This window comes from Lolium perenne, chromosome 4, assembly GCF_019359855.2.
Source record: "Lolium perenne isolate Kyuss_39 chromosome 4, Kyuss_2.0, whole genome shotgun sequence".
Classification (NCBI taxonomy): Eukaryota; Viridiplantae; Streptophyta; class Magnoliopsida; order Poales; family Poaceae; genus Lolium; species Lolium perenne.
Window position 1 is genome coordinate 68961445 of NC_067247.2, and position 24610 is coordinate 68986054.

General features: G+C 47.7%; 1 protein-coding gene and 1 long non-coding RNA gene across 2 annotated transcripts; both read left to right on the top strand.

Moving 5' to 3' along the window:
• Positions 1-15148: 15148 nt before the first annotated feature.
• Positions 15149-16914, top strand: LOC127292891 (uncharacterized). Its single transcript, XM_051322414.2, has 4 exons — positions 15149-15794; positions 16012-16082; positions 16185-16283; positions 16395-16914. The coding sequence occupies exons 1-4, from the start codon at positions 15200-15202 to the stop codon at positions 16500-16502; spliced, it is 873 nt and encodes a 290-aa protein (XP_051178374.1). The 5' UTR covers positions 15149-15199; the 3' UTR covers positions 16503-16914.
• Positions 16915-22881: 5967 nt separating this feature from the next.
• On the top strand, positions 22882-24464 carry LOC127292894 (uncharacterized). The gene is made up of 4 exons (XR_007845421.2): positions 22882-23488; positions 23571-23868; positions 23980-24025; positions 24099-24464. It is a non-coding gene; the product is annotated as an uncharacterized lncRNA (long non-coding RNA).
• The last annotated feature ends 146 nt before the right edge of the window (positions 24465-24610 follow it).

The following is a 24610-nucleotide window of genomic DNA, read 5'->3' on the forward strand; positions in this document are numbered from 1 at the left end:
GATTTAATTGGGCATTACGACAAAGTACATAGACCGCCATCCAACTCGCATCTATGCCTAAAAAGTCCACCTTCAAAGTTATCATCCGAACCCCCTCCGGTATTAAGTTGCTAACAACGAGACAATTGCATTAAGTATGGTGCGTAATGTAACTAGTGACTACATCCTTGAACATAGCACTAATGTTTTATCCCTAGTGGCAACAAAGACAACACAACCTTAGAACTTTCTCATCCGTCCTGGTGTCAATGCAGGCATGAACCCACTATCGAGCATAAGTACTCCCTCTTGGAGTTACAAGCATCTACTTGGCCAGAGCATCTACTAGTAACGGAAAGCATGCAAGATCATAAACAACACATAGATATAACTTTGATAATCAACATAACAAGTATTCTCTATTCATCGGATCCAAACAAACGCAACATATAGAATTACAGATAGATGATCTTGATCATGTTAGGCAGCTCACAAGATCCGACAATGATAGCACAATGGGGAGAAGACAACCATCTAGCTACTGCTATGGACCCATAGTCCAGGGGTAGACTACTCACACATCACACCGGAGGCGACCATGGCGGCGTAGAGTCCTCCGGGAGATGATTCCCCTCTCCGGCAGGGTGCCGGAGGCGATCTCCTGGATCCCCCGAGATGGGATCGGCGGCGGCGGCGTCTCCGGGAAGGTTTTCCGTATCGTGGTTCTCAGATCGGGGTTTCGTCACGGAGACTTTTTATAGGCGAAAGGGCAGGTCAAGAGGCGGCACGGGGGCCCCACACCACAGGGCCGCGCGGCCAAGGGGGGGCCGCGCCGCCCTAGGGTGTGGCCCCTCCGTGGCCCCTCTTCGTCTCTCCTTCGGACTTCTGGAAGCTTCGTGAGAAAATAGGCCCCTGGGCTTTGATTTCGTCCAATTCCGAGAATATTTCCTTACTAGGATTTCTGAAACCAAAAACAGCAGAAAACAAAGAATCGGCACTTCGGCATCTTGTTAATAGGTTAGTTCCAGAAAATGCACGAATATGACATAAAGTGTGCATAAAACATGTAGATAACATCAATAATGTGGCATGGAACATAAGAAATTATCGATACGTCGGAGACGTATCAAGGCATCATCCCCCATCCCGACAGAAGAAGAGAAAAATATGCGAATGCGCAGCAGATGACTGTGTATGATCCGATTCTGGCCGGAAAACAACAAGCCGGGCAACACGATGCCGGTAGAAAAAGCCAAGGGGCAGCTCGCGGTTATGCCGGAAATGGATACGCCAGAAACGCTTATGCCGGAAAAGGTGAAACCGGGCAAAATTAACGAGCGACAAGAGCAGCTTATGCTGAGGAGGAAATGCCTCCACCAAGGTACCAACAGGGAAAGGCCGCGGTACCGGAACGTTACGATGAAGCTGATTCCGGAATGGAAAGGATCGGAGCTTGCCGGAACCCGTTGGGAGAACGTGTTGGAGAAAGATGCCTGCCAGACCGGGATGCGAGGCACAGGCTGGACAAGGTGTATTTATCCGAGATAATCGAAGCCGAGGGTCCTCCAGGTCCGCAGTGCTTTGGCCCGCGGATCATGAGGGAAGAACCACCGGTACGCAACTTCCATTTGCCCCGTGACACAAAAACATACGATGGAACCACGAAGCCGAAAGATTGGCTTGCGGACTATGTGACCGCAGTGTACGTTGCTGGTGGCGGAGGAACCGCAACAGGCGGAGGAAACCGGCGCTGGGCTGTGAGAATCATACCGTCCTTCCTGGTAGGATCGACACGTATTTGGCTTAACAACTTGCCAAAGGGGAGCATAAATGGTTGGCTCGATTTTGAGGAAGCTTTTGTGAGCAACTTCAGCGGCACATACCGCAGGCCAAAAGAACCCCAGAAGCTCGCCTTGTGCCAACAACGCGATAACAAAACAGACCGGGATTACTTAACCCGGTGGAACTCCACAAGGAACTCATGTGAAGGAGTGATAGAAGCACAAGCTATTGCTTGGTTCAACAACGACTGCCGGAGAGGTTCACCGTTGTGGCAAAAGCTACAAAGAAACATGCCAACCACTTTGACTGAAATGATTCGAGTGGCGGATAGTTACGCGTTGGGAGATCCGATGCAGCCGACGGTTCAAGCTCAGCCGGTGCAAAGGAGCCAACCACGCCAAGATCAATACCGGAACAACTACCACAACAAAAGAAGGGAAGACTTTCCAGATCAGAGGTATGGAATGCAACAAGTGGACGCAGTGCAGGACAATTCCGGCGCTGGCGAAAGCCAAAGACAGAAAACCGGATTGCAGCCGTGGGCGGGTCAAAAATAGCAATGGGTTGAGAAAAAGCCGTGGCAAGATCAGGAAAAGTACACCATGGAATCCGCCATGGATCAGCCATGCCGCTGGCACACGCCGAATCCGGCAAGACCGGCAAACCACTTAACGAAATATTGCTCCTGGACCAAGAGGTTGATGGAGAAGGGCATGATGAAAGATGCCAGAGACCAAGGTTTCGAGAGACTGCCACCACCACCACCGCTTACCGGAGCAAATGCGCAACCGGTGCATGCTCAGCCAAATTGGCCGCATCAGCCGCAAGAAGTTCATCCGGTGGCACAAGGTATTAACCAAGCCCCACCACCGGCACCTTTGGGCTGGAACGTTTACCATGACCCGGATATGTGCTACGTTGTGTTCGTAACAGAGCCAAGAGACCGGCAAAGTGTGCATCTCTGTTCCATGGAAGTGAACGCGGTGATACCGGCAGTACCAAAATACATGCTATGGTCAGATCAGGAACTGACTTGGTCGTTCAAAGATCATCCTAAGGTGATGCCTAACCCGGGCGGATAAGCTCTGGTGGTGGACCCAATCATGCATGGCCATCGTCGCGAGTCCGGTTTAGCAAGGTGCTGGTGGACAATGGGAGCAACATAAACATCATGTACCGGCACACCATGCAAAAGCTTGGCATAACGCCAAACATGCTGGAGCCAACACACACCACTTTCCATGGAATCATTCCGGGACTGTCCTGTTCGCCGATAGGCAAGGTCCGGGTGGATGTGTTGTTCGGAGGGCGTGAAAATTGTCGCGTTGAAAACATCTTGTTCAAGGTGGTTGACCTAGACAGCCCCTACCATGCGCTGCTTGGGAGACCGGCACTGGCAAAATTCATGGCCTCCACTCACACTGCGTATCTCAAGATGAAGATGTCGGCACCCAGGGGACCCTTAACTGTGGTTGGAAACTACAAGGTGTCGCTCGAAACCGCGTCCGCCGGATCAAATCTGGCCGAGTCGCTGGTGATAGCGGAAGAAAAAAGAAGAATGCAAACCGCAGTTGCGCTGGCTCAATCTTCCCAGCTTAACTTAGCGGCAATGAGTGGCAACTTGGGCACACCGGCTTTCAAGCCAACCAAGGAGACAAAGGACATCGTGCTGGATCCGGCTTACCCAGAGCGCACCGTTCGTATCGGTGCCGGCCTGAGTGAGGCATAGGAAAGCGCGCTCGTCAACTTCCTCCGTGAGAATCGAAACATCTTCGCCAACCGGGACATTGAGCTCACTCATGTGGGAACAATGTACCAATTGGCGGACATTTTCACTAAGCCTTTGATGAAGCCCGGTTTGTGAACTTGAGAGGAGAACTTGGTATTCTTGATCCTAAAAACTTAGATTGAACAATTTCTTGCACTACATTCTTGATTTTAACTTGCTATCTAAATTGGTTGTGCATCACATATGAGGATAGTCATCTTACCATTCCTTGGTAGGATGCATACCTATGTGTGCAACATAAATAGACCCAATGTCAAAATATGGACCCAAGCATGTCTCTTCGCGGTCTCATGACATTCGTGCTTTAACATAGGGGGAGTAATCCCCCGCCACTCATTAGCCTCACTTTCACTAAGTGCTTTCATCCCGTGAGGCTAACTAATCCTATTGCAAAATTCTTTTGTTCCAAAAGGTTTGTGACTCTTGATATATTTCGAATCATGCCCATTGTTGCTATTTACATCTTGTTTGGATTTCACTCCAATGGGTATGCCTAGAAAAACATGTATTCCTACCATGTGTCTATGCTCCTCTTTTCCATCTCTATCCATCTCTGTTGTACATGTCATCTTGTGAATCTACACCAAAATTTTTAATAAAAAGGGGGGCTGCAGACATTGCCCGGCGCACGGCCCGGCGCTACCGGCTCTGGCGCCAGCCCACCCGGCGCACAACCCGGTCCGCGGGCTCACATGCCGGCCGACGAGCAGTTAAGAGGGGATGAAAGATACCCCTTGGGGTTTCTTCCTCATTCTTCCCCTCAACCACCCTGCTGCCATGAACGCCTCCCTGCCTCTCCCTCATCTCCTAGGGCATTCCACGACTAGAACCTCCCCATACACCATTCCCCTCATAGATCAGGACCTTTGGAGGTTCTCCACCAAAGGATTTGGTCTCTCTCAAGGTTCTCTTGGAGATCTTGGGATTTTGCTCTTCAAGCCCTCCATTGAAGTTTTTTGTTCTTGGTCCATTGATCAAGGAGAGCAATGTCTTCGGGTAATTCATCTCCTCCCCTCCCTATGTATTGGATCCCCTTGTCTATTGCTCCACATTTGAGTATCTAGGGTTAGGGTTAGGTTTAGTACCTTGTGCCATTAGAATGCCATACACCTCACCTCATGGTGTTCACTCTATCTTAGTTATCATATGTGTACACATACATGAGATGTTGTATGAGATTGTTGCAAAAATCTGAATTTTTATTGGCCATATCATGTCCCGGTCTCCGGCCCGGTGTCCCGGCTCACACGCCGACTGGCTCGAGTCGCCCGACAGACCGCCTGGTTCGGTCTACAGCCCGGTTCTGCCGGCCGATTCGCCAGCTCAACCAGATTTTTCGCAATTTCATCAAACTTGTATACATGTGATCTTTTTGGCATCTTTTCTCCCGATGACATGTACACTTACCCCACTGCTATTCCCCTTATTTGCTTATTCACAAGTGATTCTAGTTATGGCAACCGTGGTGTTGCTAAGAGGGGCAAGACTGAGAAACCCTCGGGGTGCCGTACTAGCACCCGTGTGCTTGGCAAGCCAGGACAGACCAGTGCTCGGCCCAGTGGCAGGAACAAGTCAACATGAAAGAGGAATAAAGGAAAAGATATAGCTCAAGATGACGATCTTGTGGAGTAGGAGCCACAAGAAAATACTGCTACAATTCACATTGCTGCCTGGAGGAGATTTCGAGAGTCCAATCCTTATCATTTCAAGGAACGCACCTATACCGGTGGTGACAAGGAATTATGGACTAAGACTCAGACTTGTTTCTGGGATCATTTCTACAACTCTCCAGATCATATGAGGAATGGCACTTTTGTGCAGCATAGGGCTATCAACAAGGAAGAGCTCCTCATGTTCAGTGCCACTGATTATCTCTTTGTGGTTGATACCCTGCAAAAGATGGGTCTGCTTAACCTTGTGTGCCTGAAGCCTGGCAAATCTGTCACTACCGGGGAGTATTGCCCGGTCCTTGTTCGTCAGTTTCACTGCACAGTTTACTTTCATGATGATGATGCTTGCACTATGACCTGGATGTCCGGGAAGGAACAGTATTCGTGCAACTACACTGACTTTTGTGCAACAATGGGATTTGAGGGTATCTCTGCTTCCGGCTTTCAGATTCGCTTTGAGGAACCATTTAGTCACGGTCATATTGCATTATGTTATCCTCCAGAGCCTTCTCATGCTCCTCCACAGATCTCAGGGATGTATTACTCTTACAAAGTCCTAGCCAAGATGTTCCGTGAGAGTCTGATCAGCAAGTCTGGAGATTCTAGTGACTGCCGTGCCTATCATCTCAATCTCATGTACTATTGTCACCCTAAGAACGTCCAAAAGATTGATGGCTATGACTTTCTCTATAATGATCCGAGACATTCTATTCGCAATCGCATGACTCCAAACTTTGCTCAGTTCATTCAGCAGCTTGTTGACTTTGTTGTGCCTCCTCCTGGCATTAAGAGAGCCCAAGTGATCAAGATGGAACCTTTCAAGTTTCCAATCCGTGGACACAAACCTGAGATTCCAGACTTGATGCCTTCCGAGCGAAGGACCAAGGAAAGGCATGATTCGGCTGCTAGTTCCAGCTCTTCTATGCGCCCCAAGCGGGGTGCAACCCGCTTTCTTGTAAATCTGTGGCAAATGTGCAAGAATACAAATGGTGCGGCTCATCGAAGTCTGTCTCTAAATCAAGAAACTAGGAGGCGCCAGAATGCATTCATGGCCAAAAGAAACCACCTTGTTCCTCCTGATGGTCCTGAGATGGAGCCAGTAACTGCTCCAAACTGGGAGATGCCTGCCATTGAAGATGCAATGCTCCAGAACTTTGACTTCTCTCTGTTTGCTCCCAGTGGTTCTTCCCGTGCTGCTCCTCCCTCCAGGACTCGCTTTAGGACTGCTCCTGCTGCTGCTTCTGGGTCTGGTTCTGGTGAGCCTAGTGATGATGATGAAGATGGCGAGGAAGACGATGAGGATTCCCCAGCTGATGATGACGAGTTCTATTGATCGGGGATGTTCGCATCCCTGCTCTCTTTTGCCTTCTTAGTGTTCCGATGCCAAAGGGGGAGAAGAGAGTAGAGTCTAGGATTACGGGATCTCTGGGTGTTGAGGTTTGCACAAGCCATTGCTACTTTATTTGATTCTTATTTGGCTTGTGCTATTTGCTATTTGCTTGCTTTAATTTCCGGAACCATTTGCTACTTTAATAATTTGTTTGTGGACAAGTTATTGCATGCTTAATCTCTATGTTGGATGATTATTCTTGATGTTTATGTCTTGTTATATACTTGTCTATACCATGCTTACTTCCTAAAGATATTGGGAGAGCTTCTCATATATTTTACAAATTGTGCACTTTGCATTCAAACGCAAATTCTCCAAGTGCATACATTATGGGGGAGCTATCTTAATATCTTAGATGGAATCAAGGTTTTTAAGCTTATCATAATATCTATGTGTGACTCTAGCTCAGTTTGTCATCGTATACCAACAAGAGGGAGATCGTAAGGGTATTTTACCCTTATCCATTATTTTGGTAACAATGACACCGTAGCTAGAGTATTGGACTAATGCTTGCCTACAAGTTTATTACCAGGGTTTTATTTCATCAAGCATTTTGGTGTATCAATGGAATTGGAACGTAAATGGAGACCCCCCACTTAGATGAAGAGAAGGAAGCATGTTCATCTGGCCCTGTGCCTGGCCCGGCACCGCTGGCTGTGGCACCGGATGGCCCGGCAACCACCGGCTGTGGCACCAGTGCCAGCCATGCACATTCCAGGGAGCTTGCTCAGTTGGCCCGGTACCTGGACCGGCGGCCACCAGCCGTGGCACCGGTGCCAACCGGGCACATTATAGGGAGCATGTCAGCTCGCCTGGTGCCAGCCTGGCGTGTGGCCCGGCAGCTGCCGGCTGGTCCGGTGTCTGGCCCGACAGGACCGGATGCCACACCGGCTGGTCCGGCGCCTGGCTCGGCAGCCCGGCCTCTTCAACCAGATGCTGAGCTGGACACCCTCCAACGGTTGGATTTCGAGCTGAAGTATAAATACCCCTTCACCTACCTCAGAACAGCTAGGCACTACACTATATTCTGTTATTGAGCTCTCTCTCTCTCATACTCCATTATTGCAAGCACCAAAAGCTTCAGGTCTCCCTCCTCCTCCACCCAAACTCAAATCCCTCCGGGGAAAAGCTAGAGGAGGTCTTGAACTAGAGACTCACCGAGCCAAATCTTGTTCCCCCCTTGTATTCTTCAAGTTACATGTTCTCTAGGGTTTCTTGGGAACCCTAGGTGGGCAGAATCGTCCGGAAGCATCCGGCTGTGGATTTGCTCCTGACAAGATTGTGAAGGTTCGGAGGCTGCCTCAAAGTCTACCACAAGTGAAAGGGCTATTCCTTCGTGGGATAGGCTTGGAGAAGAAGGTGAGGCTTCGTGGTGTTGGGAAATCCTTCGTGGGATCCCCACATCTCCAAACATGACGTACCTTCTTGCAAAGGAAGGGAACACGAGAATACATCTTCGTCTTCGCGTGCTTTCGGTTATCTCTAACCGAACTCTTTACTTGTGTTATCTAATCTGTGAGATCCTTCATGCTTGAGTTACTTGCATTATCATCTAGGTTGCCTCACCTAGTTTGTACTAGGTTCACACTTATATTCCGCAAAGCCTAATACTACAAAGAAAGAATTAAAATTTGTAGAAACCTATTCACCCCCTCTAGGTTTACCATCTCTGAACTTTCAATTGGTATCAGAGCCTGGACTCTTTTAAGGGCCTTACAACCTTAAGAGTGAGATGGATAAACTATTCAAGGGTTTGGATGAAAATGCTAGCCTTTCGGTTAAGGAGATGAAATCCAGATTCTTAGCATATGAAGGTGAGAAAAAGAAAAAGGAGGATGATCTCCATAACCGAATGGAAGAAATGAACGCCATGATTAAGAATCTAAGTAGTGGGACTTCGATCTAGTGGGGTTACTATCCCTATAGAGTCCTACAACCAAGTTAATCATGACTATCCTAAAAACACTTCACCCATGCCTCATATAAACCATAGTGGGAATGTTCCCCATTTTGATGGAACTCACTTTTCATTTTGGAAATCGTCTATGGAGTCTCATATTCGCAGCTGCAGTGTGGAGATGTGGGAGATCATTATTGACGGATACCGGAAGCCACAAGATCCCACCAGGTTGACCTCCACCGAATTCTACAACCGTCAACTCAATGCTTCTGCATGGGACAAGATTAGAAGTGGCATCAACCGCAAGCTGCTTGACCAAGTCAATGGCATTGATTCAGCTAAAGAGCTTTGGGATAGGATTGTAGTACTCCAAGAGGGAACCAATCTTATTCAAAAGTCTCTTTATGAGTCAGCCAAGACTGAGGCTACCATGTTCATGATAAAGGATGGAGAATCTGTTGTTGATGCCTATGGAAGACTTGGAGCTCTTCGAGTGAAAGTCAAGGGCCTTGGATGTGAGAAATACAATGATGGCTTTGAGATGAATGAAGAGTTCATAAAGTTCAAGATTATTGCCATGATTGTTGTCAAAGCAAAGTACACCAACCTAGCCCTCAATCTGCGAATCCTCACCAACCAAGCAGATCTATCCGCAGATGATCTTGTGTCCTATGTGGCTGCCAATGACAACATGGACAAGGAAGGAGAAAGACTCATGGTGATGAACCGTGCTGATGGTTCCTCTCACAATCTTGCCTTGAAGGCCAGGGCAGTCCAAGGAAGGGAGGAAAGCTATGAGATTGCGGAAGAAGAAGAGATGACTTCAACCAGTGACATTGGCACAAATTTTGCTTTGTTTGTCAAGAAGTACAAGAAGAAGTTTTTTGGGGGGATGGCCCCCGGTAGGCCAAAGGCCTGGCAAACTTGCCCTGTTTTATCTATCAAGATACCAGATTAAATATTAATCCGGGTGACCAAGTTAAGCTGGTTAATGCTAAGTGAAAGTGTACCGGTATCCTAGGAGGGGTATACCGGAATGCGGTAAACCTGAGAGAGGCTGGAGTATCGGCATGAGCTCAACTGTAGCATGTCGGCATTCTGGTCAAAGATTCCATAAGGACTAGAGGACAAGGATGAGCGAAGCACATCAGATTTAATCGAAGCTCTGAAGCCAAAGCAGAAGGTGACGTAAAAGGTACCGGACGAGGTCATCGCTCCCTGATTAAAGACAGAACCGGTGTCATCAAGACCAAAGAAGCTTTATAAAGTAGCTTAGCTCATCAAAGATGCCATTGGGGTTCCTTTCATTGTAAGCCACCCTATCCCCTATATAAGGAGAGTGGGCACACCCCTGTGCGGGAGGGATCACTAGATAGAAGTTGGCTCGCACAACTTGTAGGACAGGATCTTGTACTTCGTACGTTCTTCAACCTCTGGCCAAGGGCCAAGTTCATCAACCTATACCGGAAATTCTTCCCAAATCCTTCCCCTTGTTACCAAAACTCTCCCCCGAATCCTCTAGCGCACATTCGGCCCCAACTTAAGCCATCCCATGGCATCTGTTTGTTCACCACGATGACAGTTGGCGCCCACCATGGGGCCAGCAGCTGCGCTTGCTGGAGTTTACATTCGGGCGGACCTCCTCACCGTCTCCGGCGAGCGCGTGGTCTCTGGCCTCGTCTACCGCCTCGGCTCGCTGGACTTCATCAACGACAACGCGGGTTGCTTCGCCAACAGCGGCCGCGACCCGCAAAACGGCCGCATCATCGAGTTCGGCAGCCACCGCGTCTACCTTGGCACCGTCAAGGAGCGCCAGTACCCCTCGCCAGTGCTGGTGGCGCCTGATCCGCCAAGGTCTTCACCAACTCGCGGACCACGCTCCGACCGCGTCGCCGATAGCGTGGAGGTGCTGATGGCTGGCGCGGCAGCCGCCGGCAAAGAGGCTGCGGCAGAAGGTGTTGGGCAGACCAAGTCCATGCGCACGGCAAAGCCGCCCACCGAGCGCGACGAGGTTTTCGCCGGAACATCTACAACGCCACCGGAGACACCTCTCCAAGCGGCCATGAGCGTGTTGGCTATGCCCATCGCGCAGAACATCGATCCCACCGCAGCTCAAGCCGAACTGGAGGCGCAGCGACAGAAGTTGCTCTCCGGCGGAGCGGACATCATCAAGGCCCAACGGGAGCTCAACCTAACCCTACGTGAGTACAATGATGCCCATGGATTTGCTTCCGCAACCTAGATCAGGATTTTCGCCGGGAGGTTCTTGCCAGAAAAAGCACGTCGGTATCTTTGAGCCTGGTAGAAAAACCTAAGTACAGCAGTCCGGATAAAACGATAAAAGCTGCTAGGGATGCAGTAGAGATGTGTGAATCGCTTTCTGGCGAGGCTTTAGCAAAACAACAGGATCGAGTAAGAGAATTGCTTGATCAAATTGAGGCACAAAATGCTGAGCTTGCTAGAATTAACAAAGCAGCGGCGTCGAAATCGGTACGTTCGGCAAAGAATGCCGGAAGCAAGTCGCATGGGCAGGCATCATCCCCCATCCCGACAGAAGAAGAGAAAAATATGCGAATGCGCAGCAGATGACTGTGTATGATCCGATTCTGGCCGGAAAACAACAAGCCGGGCAACACGATGCCGGTAGAAAAAGCCAAGGGTTAGTTCTCATCTATCTCGTTGCTCTTGTCTCATAGATCTTGGCTTTTTCCATAGATTGGATCTTGGATTTATTCGTTTATGCGGTAGAAAATTTTGTTTTCTATACAACGAACTCTACATGTGCATCACGGTATGCCCCTCCATCCTCTGCCCGGGCTTCGACTTCTTTCTTCCCGGCCTTGAACGTCCGCGGCGCGGCCTCTTCCTCTTCTCCACCTCGGCGTCAAGCATGTTCTGAAGGGACGCGATGATCAGTAAATGCTCTCGAATGTCTTCATCGAAGGCTTGATCGTCCTCCAACAGTCGGACAAGCATCTCGTCGTCCCTATCCATGTCTAAAGTAAAATAAATTGTTAAAATTCAGCCACGACAGAGGATGCAACAAACATCAACCTATCGCTCCTACCTGACAAGGCATCGAACACCTTCTGTGCGCGAAGGTGGGGCAGATTTGACGGTGCGTTCTGCGACGCGTTGGTGAAGCGGCGGCATCGAAAAGGCCGGCGAGAGAGCTAGCCGCCACGACGATGCCTAACTCAGAAGATATTTGCTGTTGAAACGGCTGGCAAATCGACTAGCGGCGGAGGGTTAGAAGGCGCGACGAGAAATAAAAAGCGGGAACCAACCGTTGTGGATGTGGTCACCGACAGGTGGGAGCCCGCCTCGCTTTTCGTTGTGTCCGGCGTGCTTGGAGCGTCCCCTCTGGACCGGGGACGGGCTCGGGGCGCCGGACACTGTATTGGGCCGCGCCGGACGAAAGGAGGCTTTGGGGGACGCGACTGGGAAGGAAAAAATGTCTGGCGCGCCCCAAATACCTTTGGGGGACGCGGCTGGAGATGCTCTTACAGCGAGATAGGGAGCTAGAATGGGAGAGCCGCTGGTGGAGGTGTCGCTGACGCTGAATTAGGAAGTTTGGCCCACATTGGAGTAGGAGGTGTCGCCCACATTGGGGATGCCATGGATTCCATACGAACAACGAAGGAGGGCAGTGAGTGATGAACAAAGTGGCGACTGACATGTCTCAGCATGGGGTGGGGAACCCCAGTGGCGGATGAGCAGTTTGCTGGCTGTTGCATGGCGCTCCCGCACTGGTCTCCGCCCCGACATGGAGGTTCAACGCCTGGTGGGGGATCGAATCTACCTAGCCGCGGGATTGGGCAGCTGAGGCATGTAAAAATGCATACATGAATTTTGTAGTTTATTATGTTAAAACCCTTATTATTTAGCAACTTTATTATATTTGTTCGAACTAACCTATTAATAGTGGAAAAAGTGCAAAATTTCTTGTTTTATACTTTGATGTGTAGCAAATACATGAATATGGAAGAAAGTCCCTCATTGTGGTAAGATTTGGAGTTTCCTAAAATATGTCGATGCAAAATTGTTTTCAACGATTTTCACAAATAGACATGAAGATGAAGTTGGATGGAAAAATGTTGAATTATAAAGTTAATGAAAATTTTACGACAACGATGTTTGATATAAAATCCGTCCAAAATGGACTCCGAATGTGACCTATAGAGCCCAATTACTGCGAAGTTCAAAAGCAGTTTCTGGAATCCTAATGTTTGTGACGTGATTAACTCAAACTCTTGTCATATTTGATGTATTCGGTCAAGCCAAGACTTTATGGGCTCATAGAGGATAGAGGCGAGTCCTAGGAAGGTTTCAGAGATGCCCAAAAGCCCTTGGATTAAAGCTGCATCCATCCCGTGGCCCAGATTGCATCTCTATATATTGAAGGGAGACCCTATTTTTGGAGGGAACCATTGTGACGAAAATCCTCTCTTTTGGCAGCCCTCAAGAAGTGGGAGGATCTCCTCCACACAAGCATGAAGTTCAAGGAATAAAAGGGGGCAAGGGTCGCTGCCCCCAAGGGCAGGCGCCGCCCATAGGGAGCCGTCGACGCCTCCCTACTGATGTGACCACCTCTCCCCCCGGGAAGGCACCTTATATCCTCGCGGGGCCAAACCGTGGGAAGGTTTGGCCTGGCGCACTAGCTTCCATGCGCCACGAGTATATATTGTCTCACTTTAAAATTTCTAATTTTTTTACTTAGCTGTGGCGCACCACGTATAGGTGCGTTGCGAGTACAAGATATACATGTGGCGCACAAGTATATGGTGCGCCATGGCTAAGGATGGTCAGACCTTCCAGCCAGATCAGGGAATAGGCGTGGCGCGTTAGTATTAAAGGTGCGCCACTGATAGTTGAATAGGCGTGGCGCACCACTTCCTAGTGCACCACGGGCGACAACTATATAACCGTGGCGTACCATCTTCTTGAAGCGCCACAGATAACATATCTATCTAGTAGTTGTTCTTTTTAGGCACTAATCTTGTTTATACTTTGAAATATTTGAATCGGGTCTTGTTGAATGATAATAATTTGTATGATGCACCAGCAATACTATTTTTATTGGGCTTGTAGTGCTCTTCCATATCATGTGTAATTTTTCTTATACAACTAGTACTTCCTCTTGACGATATTGGACATTGCCTAGCGAACTCTGCCTCCATTTGTCTCTCCCTTGTGGTGGAACCGGAGGTTATGCACTGGCAAACCCTAGCTCTCTTGGTGCCCCTCCCCCTTCCCACCGATGGTTGGAAGTTTCTCTTGTCCCTATGTTGTGAGGTCCCTTGCTCTGGTGTTCTTCGGGTGGGAGGTTAGGGCCGAGGTGAAAGCCCCAGATCGGTAATGCCAACGATAGGGGTAGACAACTGAGGGCGTTGTGTCCTCCATGGAGGCATCTTCACACTCCTAAATGTTGCCTCCCCTCTGGAACCAGGGGACACCCTTAGTCGAGTTTGCCCGTGGAATTCCTGAAGCTGCTCTGGAGATATGGCCACTGCCCAAGGCGTGGTCTTCTAGGGCGCTACGCATGTCATTATAGGCGCTAGCTAGAAGACGTCCGAGCATTACTATTTACTTGTGGACTCTCCTATGTCGCTTGGATGGAGGGTATATTTGTGTGAGATTTGGGCTCAGGGTCGTTGTATGCAAGAATCAAGGTTTAAAATAGCGCGCTATTTCTCCGCCAATACCACGCAATAGCATATTTAGAGGGTCTACGCTAAATTTTAGTAATTTTGCTCGCTATGGCGCTATTTGTGAAATAGCATGATATATCGTGCTAAAACTTCTTAGATTTAGCGCGCTATTTTTTCAATCTAAGTTGCTTTCACTTTTTCGTGGTGATGAACTATAATATGTTGGTTCCTTTTCTAGATTAGAACTTAATATCGCTAATGCTGATGATTCTTAATAAAGAATTTGTATTATGATGTTAGCCTTCTGAAAAATTACAGATCTATTTGTTGTATGTGGTTATGTATGTATGATTCAGTCATTTTTTGGACTAAATATCCAACTTTCTTAGCGAAATCTTTATTTTTAGACTATATTTAATTTTTTTTCAAAACACTATTTGAAATATAGCACGAAATTAGCACGATATAGCGTCCATAGTGTTTGAAGGAGGCCAACGCTATTTCATTTAGCACGCTATTTTAAACCTTAGCAAGAATGCATGCGCGCTACATCAGTCGCGACGCTACCTAGATGCCCTATGTTCCTCTTCCTCACTATAGTGGCTAGATGTTGTCAAAGTATAGCAGGTCTGAGCATAAGAAAGATCCTTGTTCCAGTAAAAGATAATGTATTGGCCGCTTGGGCTTCACCTTTTCAATGTATTCTAGTACTATATATCTGATCTAAATTAATTATCGTAGGTTCAGTGAATGTAGAAAGATCGTGATAACATTTTTTCTAAATTTGTGATAATTAATTTAGAAGGAAGGGAGCAGTTTTTTTAAAGGTAATCGCTCGTTCACAACGGGTGAAAAACATAACTACCCGTCCGCCTGCTCGCGCCGTCGGATCCACGGTCGCAGGAAATCCCCGCCGTCCGCTGAGTTTACGGCTCACACGTACGCTCCCGCGAGCCCCACCAGGCCACCACATCATGAACGGAACACACGGAAAAAAATGCCGAGAAAACAAAACTGAACCCCGCGACCTCGTCGACCATGCCCATGGCGACCGCCGTCCTCCTCCGGCTCGCGCCGCTGCCGCTGTCGCTGCGCCCCAGCCCTCGAGCGCTCAGCTCCCCAAGGCCCGCTCTCCTCCTTCCCCTCTGCCGCCACCGCGGCCGCGCCGCGGGCGCCATCAGGGCCCCCGGCGACGGGCTCGCCCACCAGACCACCGTGTACACGGGCGTGTACGGGCCCTGGTCCGTGGACGACGCGGACGTGCGCGAGGTGCTGCTGTACCGTGCCGGGCTCGTCACCGCCGCGGCCGCCTTCCTGGTCGCCTCCTCGGGGGCGTTCCTGCCGACGGGGAACCCCGCCGGCGACGCCGTCCGACAGGGCGCCGACCTGCTCTACGCCGCTGGGGCCGCGGGGCTCGGGCTGTCCCTCGTGCTGATACACATCTACGTCACCCCCATCAAGCGGTTCCTCCAGGCGCTGTGGGCCGTGGGAGTGCTCGGGTCCGTCGGGACCTACGCCCTCGCCGCGCAGCCGCTCCACGAGGGGCTCGTCCGGTACGTGCTCGAGCACCCGGGCGCCATGTGGTTCGTCGGGCCCACCTTCGCCGCGCTCACTGGCCTCGTCTTCAAGGAAGGTACAGTGTTTCTGCCGTTCCTGTCTGTGTGATGATGAATGAACATTGGGATTGATTGGCTCATCTTTGATTGATTCATTCTACTGCTTACTTGAGCTGATTTGATCAGTAGCAGAGATCTCTGTATTGCTCACAAGATGAATTCTGACTGATTAGTTCACTGGATATCGAGTAGTTTCCATGTGTGAAATGTATCTGACAACAAATGTACTGACAGGACTCTGCTATGGAAAATTGGAGGCTGGTATCCTGACCTTTGTTATCCCCATCCTTCTCCTCGGTCACCTGGTAAATTAAAAGTCTCGGGTGTAGCACTTCAGCTTAATCACACCAGGCTGGATACAGTGATCAACCTGTATTTTCTTACACTTGTTTTCTGAACATATGCAGTCTGGGTTGATGGACGATGGAGCAAAATTGGGCCTCTTGGGAGTGTGGATGGCACTCTTCACCGTGTTCGCCGCGAGGAAATTCCAGCAGCCCATTAAGGTATAATATTAATTGCCTTTCAGTGAGAAGTGTTTTATCATCATTTGTGGCTATTAAGAAATTCTTGGTCGAAATTTACAATAATGTTCTGCTGTGTTGCTGGCAATGAAGGACGACATCGGCGACAAGTCTGTTTTCATGTTCAACGCACTTCCTGAAGAAGAAAAGAAAGCTCTACTGCAGAAGCTCGAGGCACCAGCCGAGCAGAAGTTAGAATAGCAGATATCGATCGGGCACAATGACGATAGCTACTTGATGGACCTCCGGATCAGTGCCTCCATGAAGACAAAGGAAAATTTTGCTACTGTGTGCAAACTAAGAGGAACTTGAATAGCTGTAGTAAGCACAAAGTTGATTGCTAGTCACGAGCTGGCAGATGTATGTAGTGTAACAGATGTATATGGTAGTTCTGGATGCTACGCCGATAAATAGATGAGAATGCTGTAATTGTGATCTAGCTGCAAATCTTTTTCTGGTCGTGCATGACCAACTCTGGGTGTGAATTTTTAGAATGAGAGGCTACAGCTTGCATCTCTCAAACTGGGACACTTTGTTGAAATATCACTGCCGCAACACCATAAATTTGCATATTTTCAGTGAAACATGGGTTCCCAGTTGTGGCTGTTCCTTATGTGGTTGTGCAGTTTGTAGGCTTAGCATACTTGCCCGAGGTGGCCTTTGCTGCTACATTACTTAAATATGTTTTGCCAAATTGGAATCAGATCATGCTGAGGTTCAGTGTGCACACATGAGTTTATTTTTTACAATCTCTACTAACTTTCACATATTCAGATTTTGGGTTATCCTTCAAATGCTAACACAAGCATTTTATAACGGTCAGGTCACAAAAGGACAGGGGTGATGTACACAATATTGAAGAACTCAAGTTGTAAGGATTTTTCAGGTATGATTACACCCTCAAAGCAGGCTTTTAAATTGCATGTTGCTTCTAGGTCGTCTATTTTCTCAATTCCTCGATGTGCAGCCAATGATTTTGCCTAGATATAGGTGTAAAGATAGCAGAATCTTACGTCCACATCAGCCATTCGGTGATGTGCTTAGCTGATAGGCATGTCACAAGCCACAAGTGCTATTTTTCCTGTCAGATATTAGCTTCATTCTTCATTTGGTTGCCTATACATTGCCAGCTTTACTAACTTCCTCGAAATAGGCTTTCGTCCCGCTATATTAATATAGCAACCAACCGATACAATAAACACGCTGGGGCCACAACACAACCAAAGCCCAAAAGAACAAAAGAGAAAGAAAAAAGAAAACAATGCCAACACCGGCAGCTCGACAAGAACAAAGACGACTCACCACCGCTGGGCCCTCCGGAGAATTCCACCATAATCCAAGCACGCCGAAGCGCCGCATATCAGGAAACACCTTCAACAAGGAAAGCGACGACAACGCCGCTGCTGCCCGGACTGGTCCTAGGGTTTCCCTCGATACGCGGAAGGGATTGGGGAAGAGGGACAACCGACGCCCTTCAGGAAGGTAGGGCGACACCCGCAGGCGTCACCGCGTCGGTGTCGGACATGCAGACCAGGATTTCTCCCGCCCACCAAACACACAAACCCGGACGATTCGACGTGCTCCACCTGACGTGCCACCCAACAGCATACGCCACCGCGGTCTTGAAGTCATCCTCGCCATCTCGCTGTAGTCACCGGAGCAGGGCCTAGATGTGATATGATCCGGTCAGAAATGATATGATCCCAAGCTAAGATGTGCTCCCGAGCGTTTGCTTTCTCTTACAGTATGTTCACTTGGTGGTGTAGATGCATCCTGTCATGCCATGCAGCTTCAGAGTGTGAGGAGTCACCCGATGAATGCTTCCTTTGACACGGTCATGTTTGTTGCTACACTGGCCAGCGTTGGCAATGCGGTGATATTGTGGACATTCGTACTAGGAATATTCTCTTTATTTTGGTTTCTATTCCTAAAATGTTTGTATAGTGTCATTATTTTTCATTTTCTTTGTTATGCTTCCCTGTTATTAATATATTGTGTAATGCTTCTTGGTGGGATAAACCTATCGGTGCAAGTTCATCATAATCCATCTTTTCAAAAAAAAAATTCCTTTTCGCTAAGAAACCAGAATTCAATATCCATATGCTTGGAGCCTTTGCATTTCCAACTTTTTCAGTTGGTGCCTTAATCTCCGAAATGATATTGCGTGCAGTAAATTCCTCCTGGAAATTGTCCAATTAAACGGTACATACCAGGTTTAGTAAATAGAAAGTCTTAAAAAGGAAGCACGATATGTAATAACCATGATACCTGATATAACAGTATTGTCTTTATGTCTTCCACTTAACTCCGACTTTTTTTTAGCTAAGTGTTATACCTAGATCAAATCCCTACATCTCAAAAAAAAGATCAAATCCCTACATCTCAAAAAAAAAGATCAAATCCCTAGGTATATATGCAGTCAGCAGGCCTTGTGACAACATGATGTAGACGGCGCGACGAAGCGCGCATTTCTATCTAGTATCTAATATGATAGCACTCATCCTGAGACGTATTGTCGTATTGGTCCCAAAGCTTCTTCGTAACAAAGCGGGCGCCCACCGCATTTGCGTGAATCAATTATATCACCACTAATCACGAAAATAACTCAACTAGTCGAGGCGGGCCGGTCACGAAATCTTAGAGAAGAGGAAAAGATATAGCAGCATGGGTCTGGCACCACTTGGGTTTCATGCTTGTCCCTATTGTTCTCAAGTATACCACGGCAAATCACAAACATAGATAGATAACAGAGGTAGCAGAAGGCCTGATCACGAAAATACATCGAAGAGGAAACCATCAATGTGGCACCATGTGGTTCTCGCACTTTTGTTCCTTGCTCAACAGCTGGTTCTTAGACTAGCTTCAATGGAGATATCATAAGTAATATCATGCATGCCATGTTGGTAAAAATATGATGTAGTGCATCAATTAATGAGGTGAGAGAGGAGAGTAGTATCATAATATGATATCATAGCACGTAAAACTAGAAAACTTAGTGACAAACACATCATGTACTCCCTCCGTCCCAGTTCGCAAGGCAAAGTTCTAAAAAATATTTGTCCCAAAATGCCTCACCTCCTAGGCACATTTGCATTTAATGTGGGAGTAAAATAGATTCATTATTGCATGCAAAAGACTCCTCTTTTCGTATCCCACCAATTAAAGGGTAGAAAATAAAGTTCTTTTTAATTTCCCAATTAATTGCAGCACCGATGTTAACGTTTTTACGTGGAAATTTAGAGCCAATAAAAATTCACCTTGGGCCAAGATATTTGAAAACTTTGCCTTGCGAACTGGGACGGAGGGAGTACACAAATTTGCATTGAAATTCTGCAAAACATTACTCCCTCCGTCTCAGGCACACACGTAGTTTAAAAAATTACTTTGATCATTATTTTGGTCAATAAAATATGAAATATATGTCACAAAAATTATATCATTGGAAAGATTTTTTGCATACGAATCTAATGATATAGATTTTGTAGACATAAAATTTATATTTTAATCAATGGTCAAAGTTTGTCTTGAGCTACGTGCGTGCCTGTTAAACCGAGATGGAGGTAGTATATATGATGATACTATGATCTATACCTAATAATAAAGGGAGGATTGTTTCCTTGGTCCAACACTTTTTTGGACCGATTTACCCTCTCACTAAACCGCAAATTAAGAACATGCCACCCCCAAGTGAAAAAAAAACGTAATTCGATTGTTTCTGGTTCGTTTTGCTCATGGGCCCAAACAAAAAGAAGAGTCCACTTCCTAGGTCGGTTGGTACAGGAAGGAAAGCGAAGAGAGAGATATTTGCAATATTCACTTCCTGATCGAGGAGGACTCTGTTTGTACCACGATCTCTAGATATAAATTGGTACCATCGCACGGAGCAAGCCGGCCACAAACATAATAACGTGGTACTATCATCAATCGATCGTCGCGCGATGTCGCAATACGCCATCATCGAGTTCAACTCTGCTGCCGAGGTTGTCGCTGCCACCAACGCCATCGTCCAGATCGATCTCGTCGCTGGCTCGCTGGATGCTGCCGCAAACAACGTTAACCGCAGATATGACTAATTTCCCTTATCCGTCCGTCTTCGCCCATCGTACAACACTGCTGGAAAATTTCAAGATTGAGCCAGTTGATTGATGCGTCTCTGATCCGGACCGAACAACATTATGTTTCTATGAGCTGTCATGGCGTCCAGGTCTTGGGAGATATCAAGACCGATAAGATCGATTAATTACATCTCAGCCCGTGACAGCTGAGGTGGTCAGGAGCTTCAGTGCGTAGTCCGCTCGATCGGCTATGGACAAAGGTGAGCTATGGCCGCTCGATCGGCTGAGCTTAGTTAAAGGCTGGCTCAATGAAAGAGCTACATGCATGCTCTTGGTTCGTGATCATCGCTGATATGATGGGTTCATTAAGTGGAGGTGGCTGCAATTGTGATGCGGAACAGCTTAGACGCGGAGATAAAAGCTATGTGATGTGTTGGAACAGCCTGGTGACGCTGCTTGATCACGTCGGCGAAGCACGAGGTGACGAGGACGTCGAGTGCGCTGTCATGCCGCTCCACGCAGTTTGATCCCCGACGATGTAGAGACTGGAGGAGGCAGGTTCCACCACGGCGGCGCCTCTTTTCTCCAAGACTTCCTAGCAGAGAAGGCGGCCGAGGTGATGCACATGGCCTCCACTGCCGGCACCGATCGGGGGTGTGGCTGCTGCCACCGGATCGAGACGGCGCCACGCCTACAACTGTGCCTAGCTAGCGAGCTCTCAAGGTCGCTGTCTTTGTGGATCGGCATCACCTTCGTCCTGTGATTTTGGCAGAGATCACTCGGAAGCATGGTGTAGGGTGTAAGACGATTTTTTGTTTCGTACCGTATATCTCTGTAGTCTATAGAGCACTTCAAAGTTCTAATGATCGCGTCTAGGCACTAGCTGCGTGAAGTGACTCCACTGTGTTCGATCGAGAGCCTTTGCCGTGGACCGTTCGAGGTTCTCAAGGAGGCAATCAGGCAGGATCAACTTCACTGGCTGATCAAAGTAATACACCAGGTGCAGTGTCTGCTTGACTGTCCAATGCACAAATTCGGTTGCTTTGCGTATAGTCTCGCGTACTAATCGGTTGCTCTGCAAAGTGCACACTGGAGCTGCCCCCTGAATTAGCCTTGCGCTAGGGCTGTCACTTGCTCCTGATCACCTCAGTTGCGGAGGATAGATTATCCACGACACTGCTAAATCACCCGCTAAAGCTTCCATGATTTACCTTCAAAGCTAATTGGATTGCATATGGCCTGATCTCAGAGTTTGCACCGATGGTAAAGGAAAACAACACATCTTTGCAGACATGAGCTCCAAAACATATACTATGCATCTGGATTTTGCAGTTTGGAAGAAACCATAGACGGGATGGACAAAAATTTAAATCAGCAGTTGATTTGTTCATGTCACTGGACATGCTGGTAGTGGTGGATGTCTCTGCCTGCTTAGTGCTTAACCTGGAGGGATGCGCTGGCCCGGCCTAAAGAATCTGAATTGGCTGCGACTATTCATGGCCTCTATGCAGTCGAGTTAGAGGCTGTCCGTGCTGCTTCTTCATGTGAAGAACTAAATATATTTCTGAATGTACTGTTACGAGTCTTTAGGTATGCGTCCCAACAAAATGTTGCTTTCCTTCTTAACCCCTATGCAGTTTTTTTTTCACATTGTTCTTTTGAAGAGTCTAAATTCTTACCCTATGGATAATTATTTATTGGCTAGCTCAATTACATATTGCTTTCCGGTTAGATGTGCCAATTTCTCAATGACGTTTATTGCTATAATTTTTTTTGAACTATAGATAAAAATATAGTATTGTAATAGTGTTGCTCATTTGAACTCAATTCCTTCATTTTTTTAATCATCGACCTTTGTTCCATGACACCAAGGGTAGATCAGATACGGTATGTTACCACCATTATAACAAGTTCGCGATATTATAAGTCGATAAAGCAACGGTTTCGCATAATCATATTCTCAGGATTACTCATGTTTGCCATGAATAGAAAAAACGTGACCACCTTCATCAATGGTGGAACATATGAAAAGTGCAATCACAAATGATCGCCCGAGCGATTGTGTTTTATGTTTTCTCGCAACGACGGCGTTTTTCCTAAGATTATCATAAACTAAGATCACGCTGCATACTAGTGTGTGATACTTTCCATCGCGATCACTAGTACTGTTTGAAATGCAGGAACATGTAAGACATAGGAACTGAGTTTGGTTAAAAGAATTTGCTTCATTAACAGTGGATAGAAAGGTTGCAGTTTGTGGTGGGATTGTATGGCCTTGGTTTGGTGTCCCGTCCCTCTCAACTGAGTAAATTCCATAGCGGCATCGTAGACCACATATCTGCTTTGCTCGGTGTCCTTTTCAGCTCTGCTCGGGCGGCGGAAATATCTGGGGCGCGCGCATGCGATATGTACCACACAGGTGTCCAATGGGCGCGGCACGTCGGCAGCCACCGTTTAAGCGAGCGCCCGCCTATATATGAGGAGCAGGAGAATCAGAGCGCCGAGGAATGCTGAGCGGTTTGTGGTGTGTTCCTCAACGAGAGAGAGCGGCCGAGAGGGGAACGCCGGCGAGCGGCACCCGCTGTGCATCAGGCAGCCAACACCGCGGCGCTGCTTCACGTCCCGGAGCGCGTGCGTCACGTGCCGGCCGGCAAGGCTAAGGAGGAGATGTGAGCTGCGCGCGCAAGGGGGGGCACGACTTGTATGAGATGTGGGCATAGCGTGCGATGGTAGGATCCAGCAATCTGGACCGTTAGATGTGGAACATGTGGTACAGATCGGATTATTGGATCTGGTGGAACATTTTTGTATACAAGCCCCCGTTATCCTCTCTATTTCTGCATCTTCCTGTACCATCACGTTTTAGTCGACCCTGTTCCCACATCAGCGAAGCCGGCGGCGATGGCGGCGGCTCCAGATGTTGTATCAATCCATCCCCACCTGGTCCCGATGTGTATTGAGGAAGACAGCTCCATCACCCCTTCTCTCATGTGGCGACAATGGCGTCCTAGCGATGGTGGCTACAGGGCGTCAAGCCAACTTGGTCCGCCCCTAGATCTTGCTGGTAGATCCTCTTCCCCGCGCAACAAGATCCCGATCCACATCCGCACGGCTGCGAGATAGACTTTTCAGGTACTTTTATTTCGGATTGGATGATCTAGATATTGTTCTAATTTTCGATATTTGATCCCACATTGATGGCATTATGTTGTAGACTGGGTGGAGGACTATCTGGAGAAACAAAGAAACCCACCTCCCCTCGCAGATCAAGCCTGGAAAATGGAAATGTTAGTGGGTTGGCTTTGCCATTCAAGAAATATGAAAACTTCAGCCCACAGGGTCACACGACGACAAGGAAATTAGCCATAGCATACATGGATCAGCATCACAGGTTAATGGTGCATGCTCCTAGGAAGGGTCATCACAAGAAAATAAGGAAAGCCGCAGCTTACTCCAATCGTCAGCACATAAACATGAAGAATACTGTTGTCCTGAAAACTTGATATTGCACAGTAAGTGTGTTCTTCCTTTGCTAACAGAAAACCTGAAAATTGCTCACACAAAGGTTGTGTGGTGGTTCTGGTATCTTACTAAGCTTATCTTTGTGTCTTCTTGTTTTATAGAAGGTGATGATATGATGGGATTCACCTGCTGGAGAGGTGCACACAAGTAAGAGGATTTTGCACCATAGGGCTCAGAACAATATGCTTAAGGATTTATATTTATTAATTGCAACTTGCAGATTATGGGGTTGAGACCAGAGCAAGGAAGCGGATGAGGCAAGAGTCCGCAGCTGGGACACGGCGAAGCGGAAGAAGGGTGGAGGCTTAAAGAAATCTCTACAGAAGAAGAGGAGTGCAGAGCAGGAGGCCCGGCATCGTATTCACACTTGCATCTCTAGTGTATCATGACATTTTGTTTATCCAGATGTATGTGATCTTGTATTAGATGATTGGCTGAAATTTAGCTATATACGCAAACAGTAAAGTCTTCTTGTGAGCAAAAGCGAGTTCTGTATGCATGTCACTGATTGTAGTTACAAAATCAGAGAAGCAGTTTACTAGTTTGTGAGATGGACCAGTAGGCCAGCTGAGATGGGCATTCCACACTTCATTGCATTTTCAGCATTCAGATACTGAACCGTGAATGTGCTTCAACACTAAGATGTATGAGAGATTGATGTAATGCTTCCCAACAGAAACTGAATGTTTCATCTATCTATGGAAATAAAAGACTGAACATTCTGAGAAGAAG

Excerpts from the sequence above, each read along its gene's own strand:
- LOC127292891 (XM_051322414.2), top strand. The coding sequence starts at position 15,200 with ATGCCCATGGCGACCGCCGTCCTCCTCCGGCTCGCGCCGCTGCCGCTG. Across the intron at positions 16,083-16,184 it reads TCCTTCTCCTCGGTCACCTG|TCTGGGTTGATGGACGATGG; the intron begins GTAAATTAAAAG and ends GAACATATGCAG. Across the intron at positions 16,284-16,394 it reads AATTCCAGCAGCCCATTAAG|GACGACATCGGCGACAAGTC; the intron begins GTATAATATTAA and ends CTGGCAATGAAG.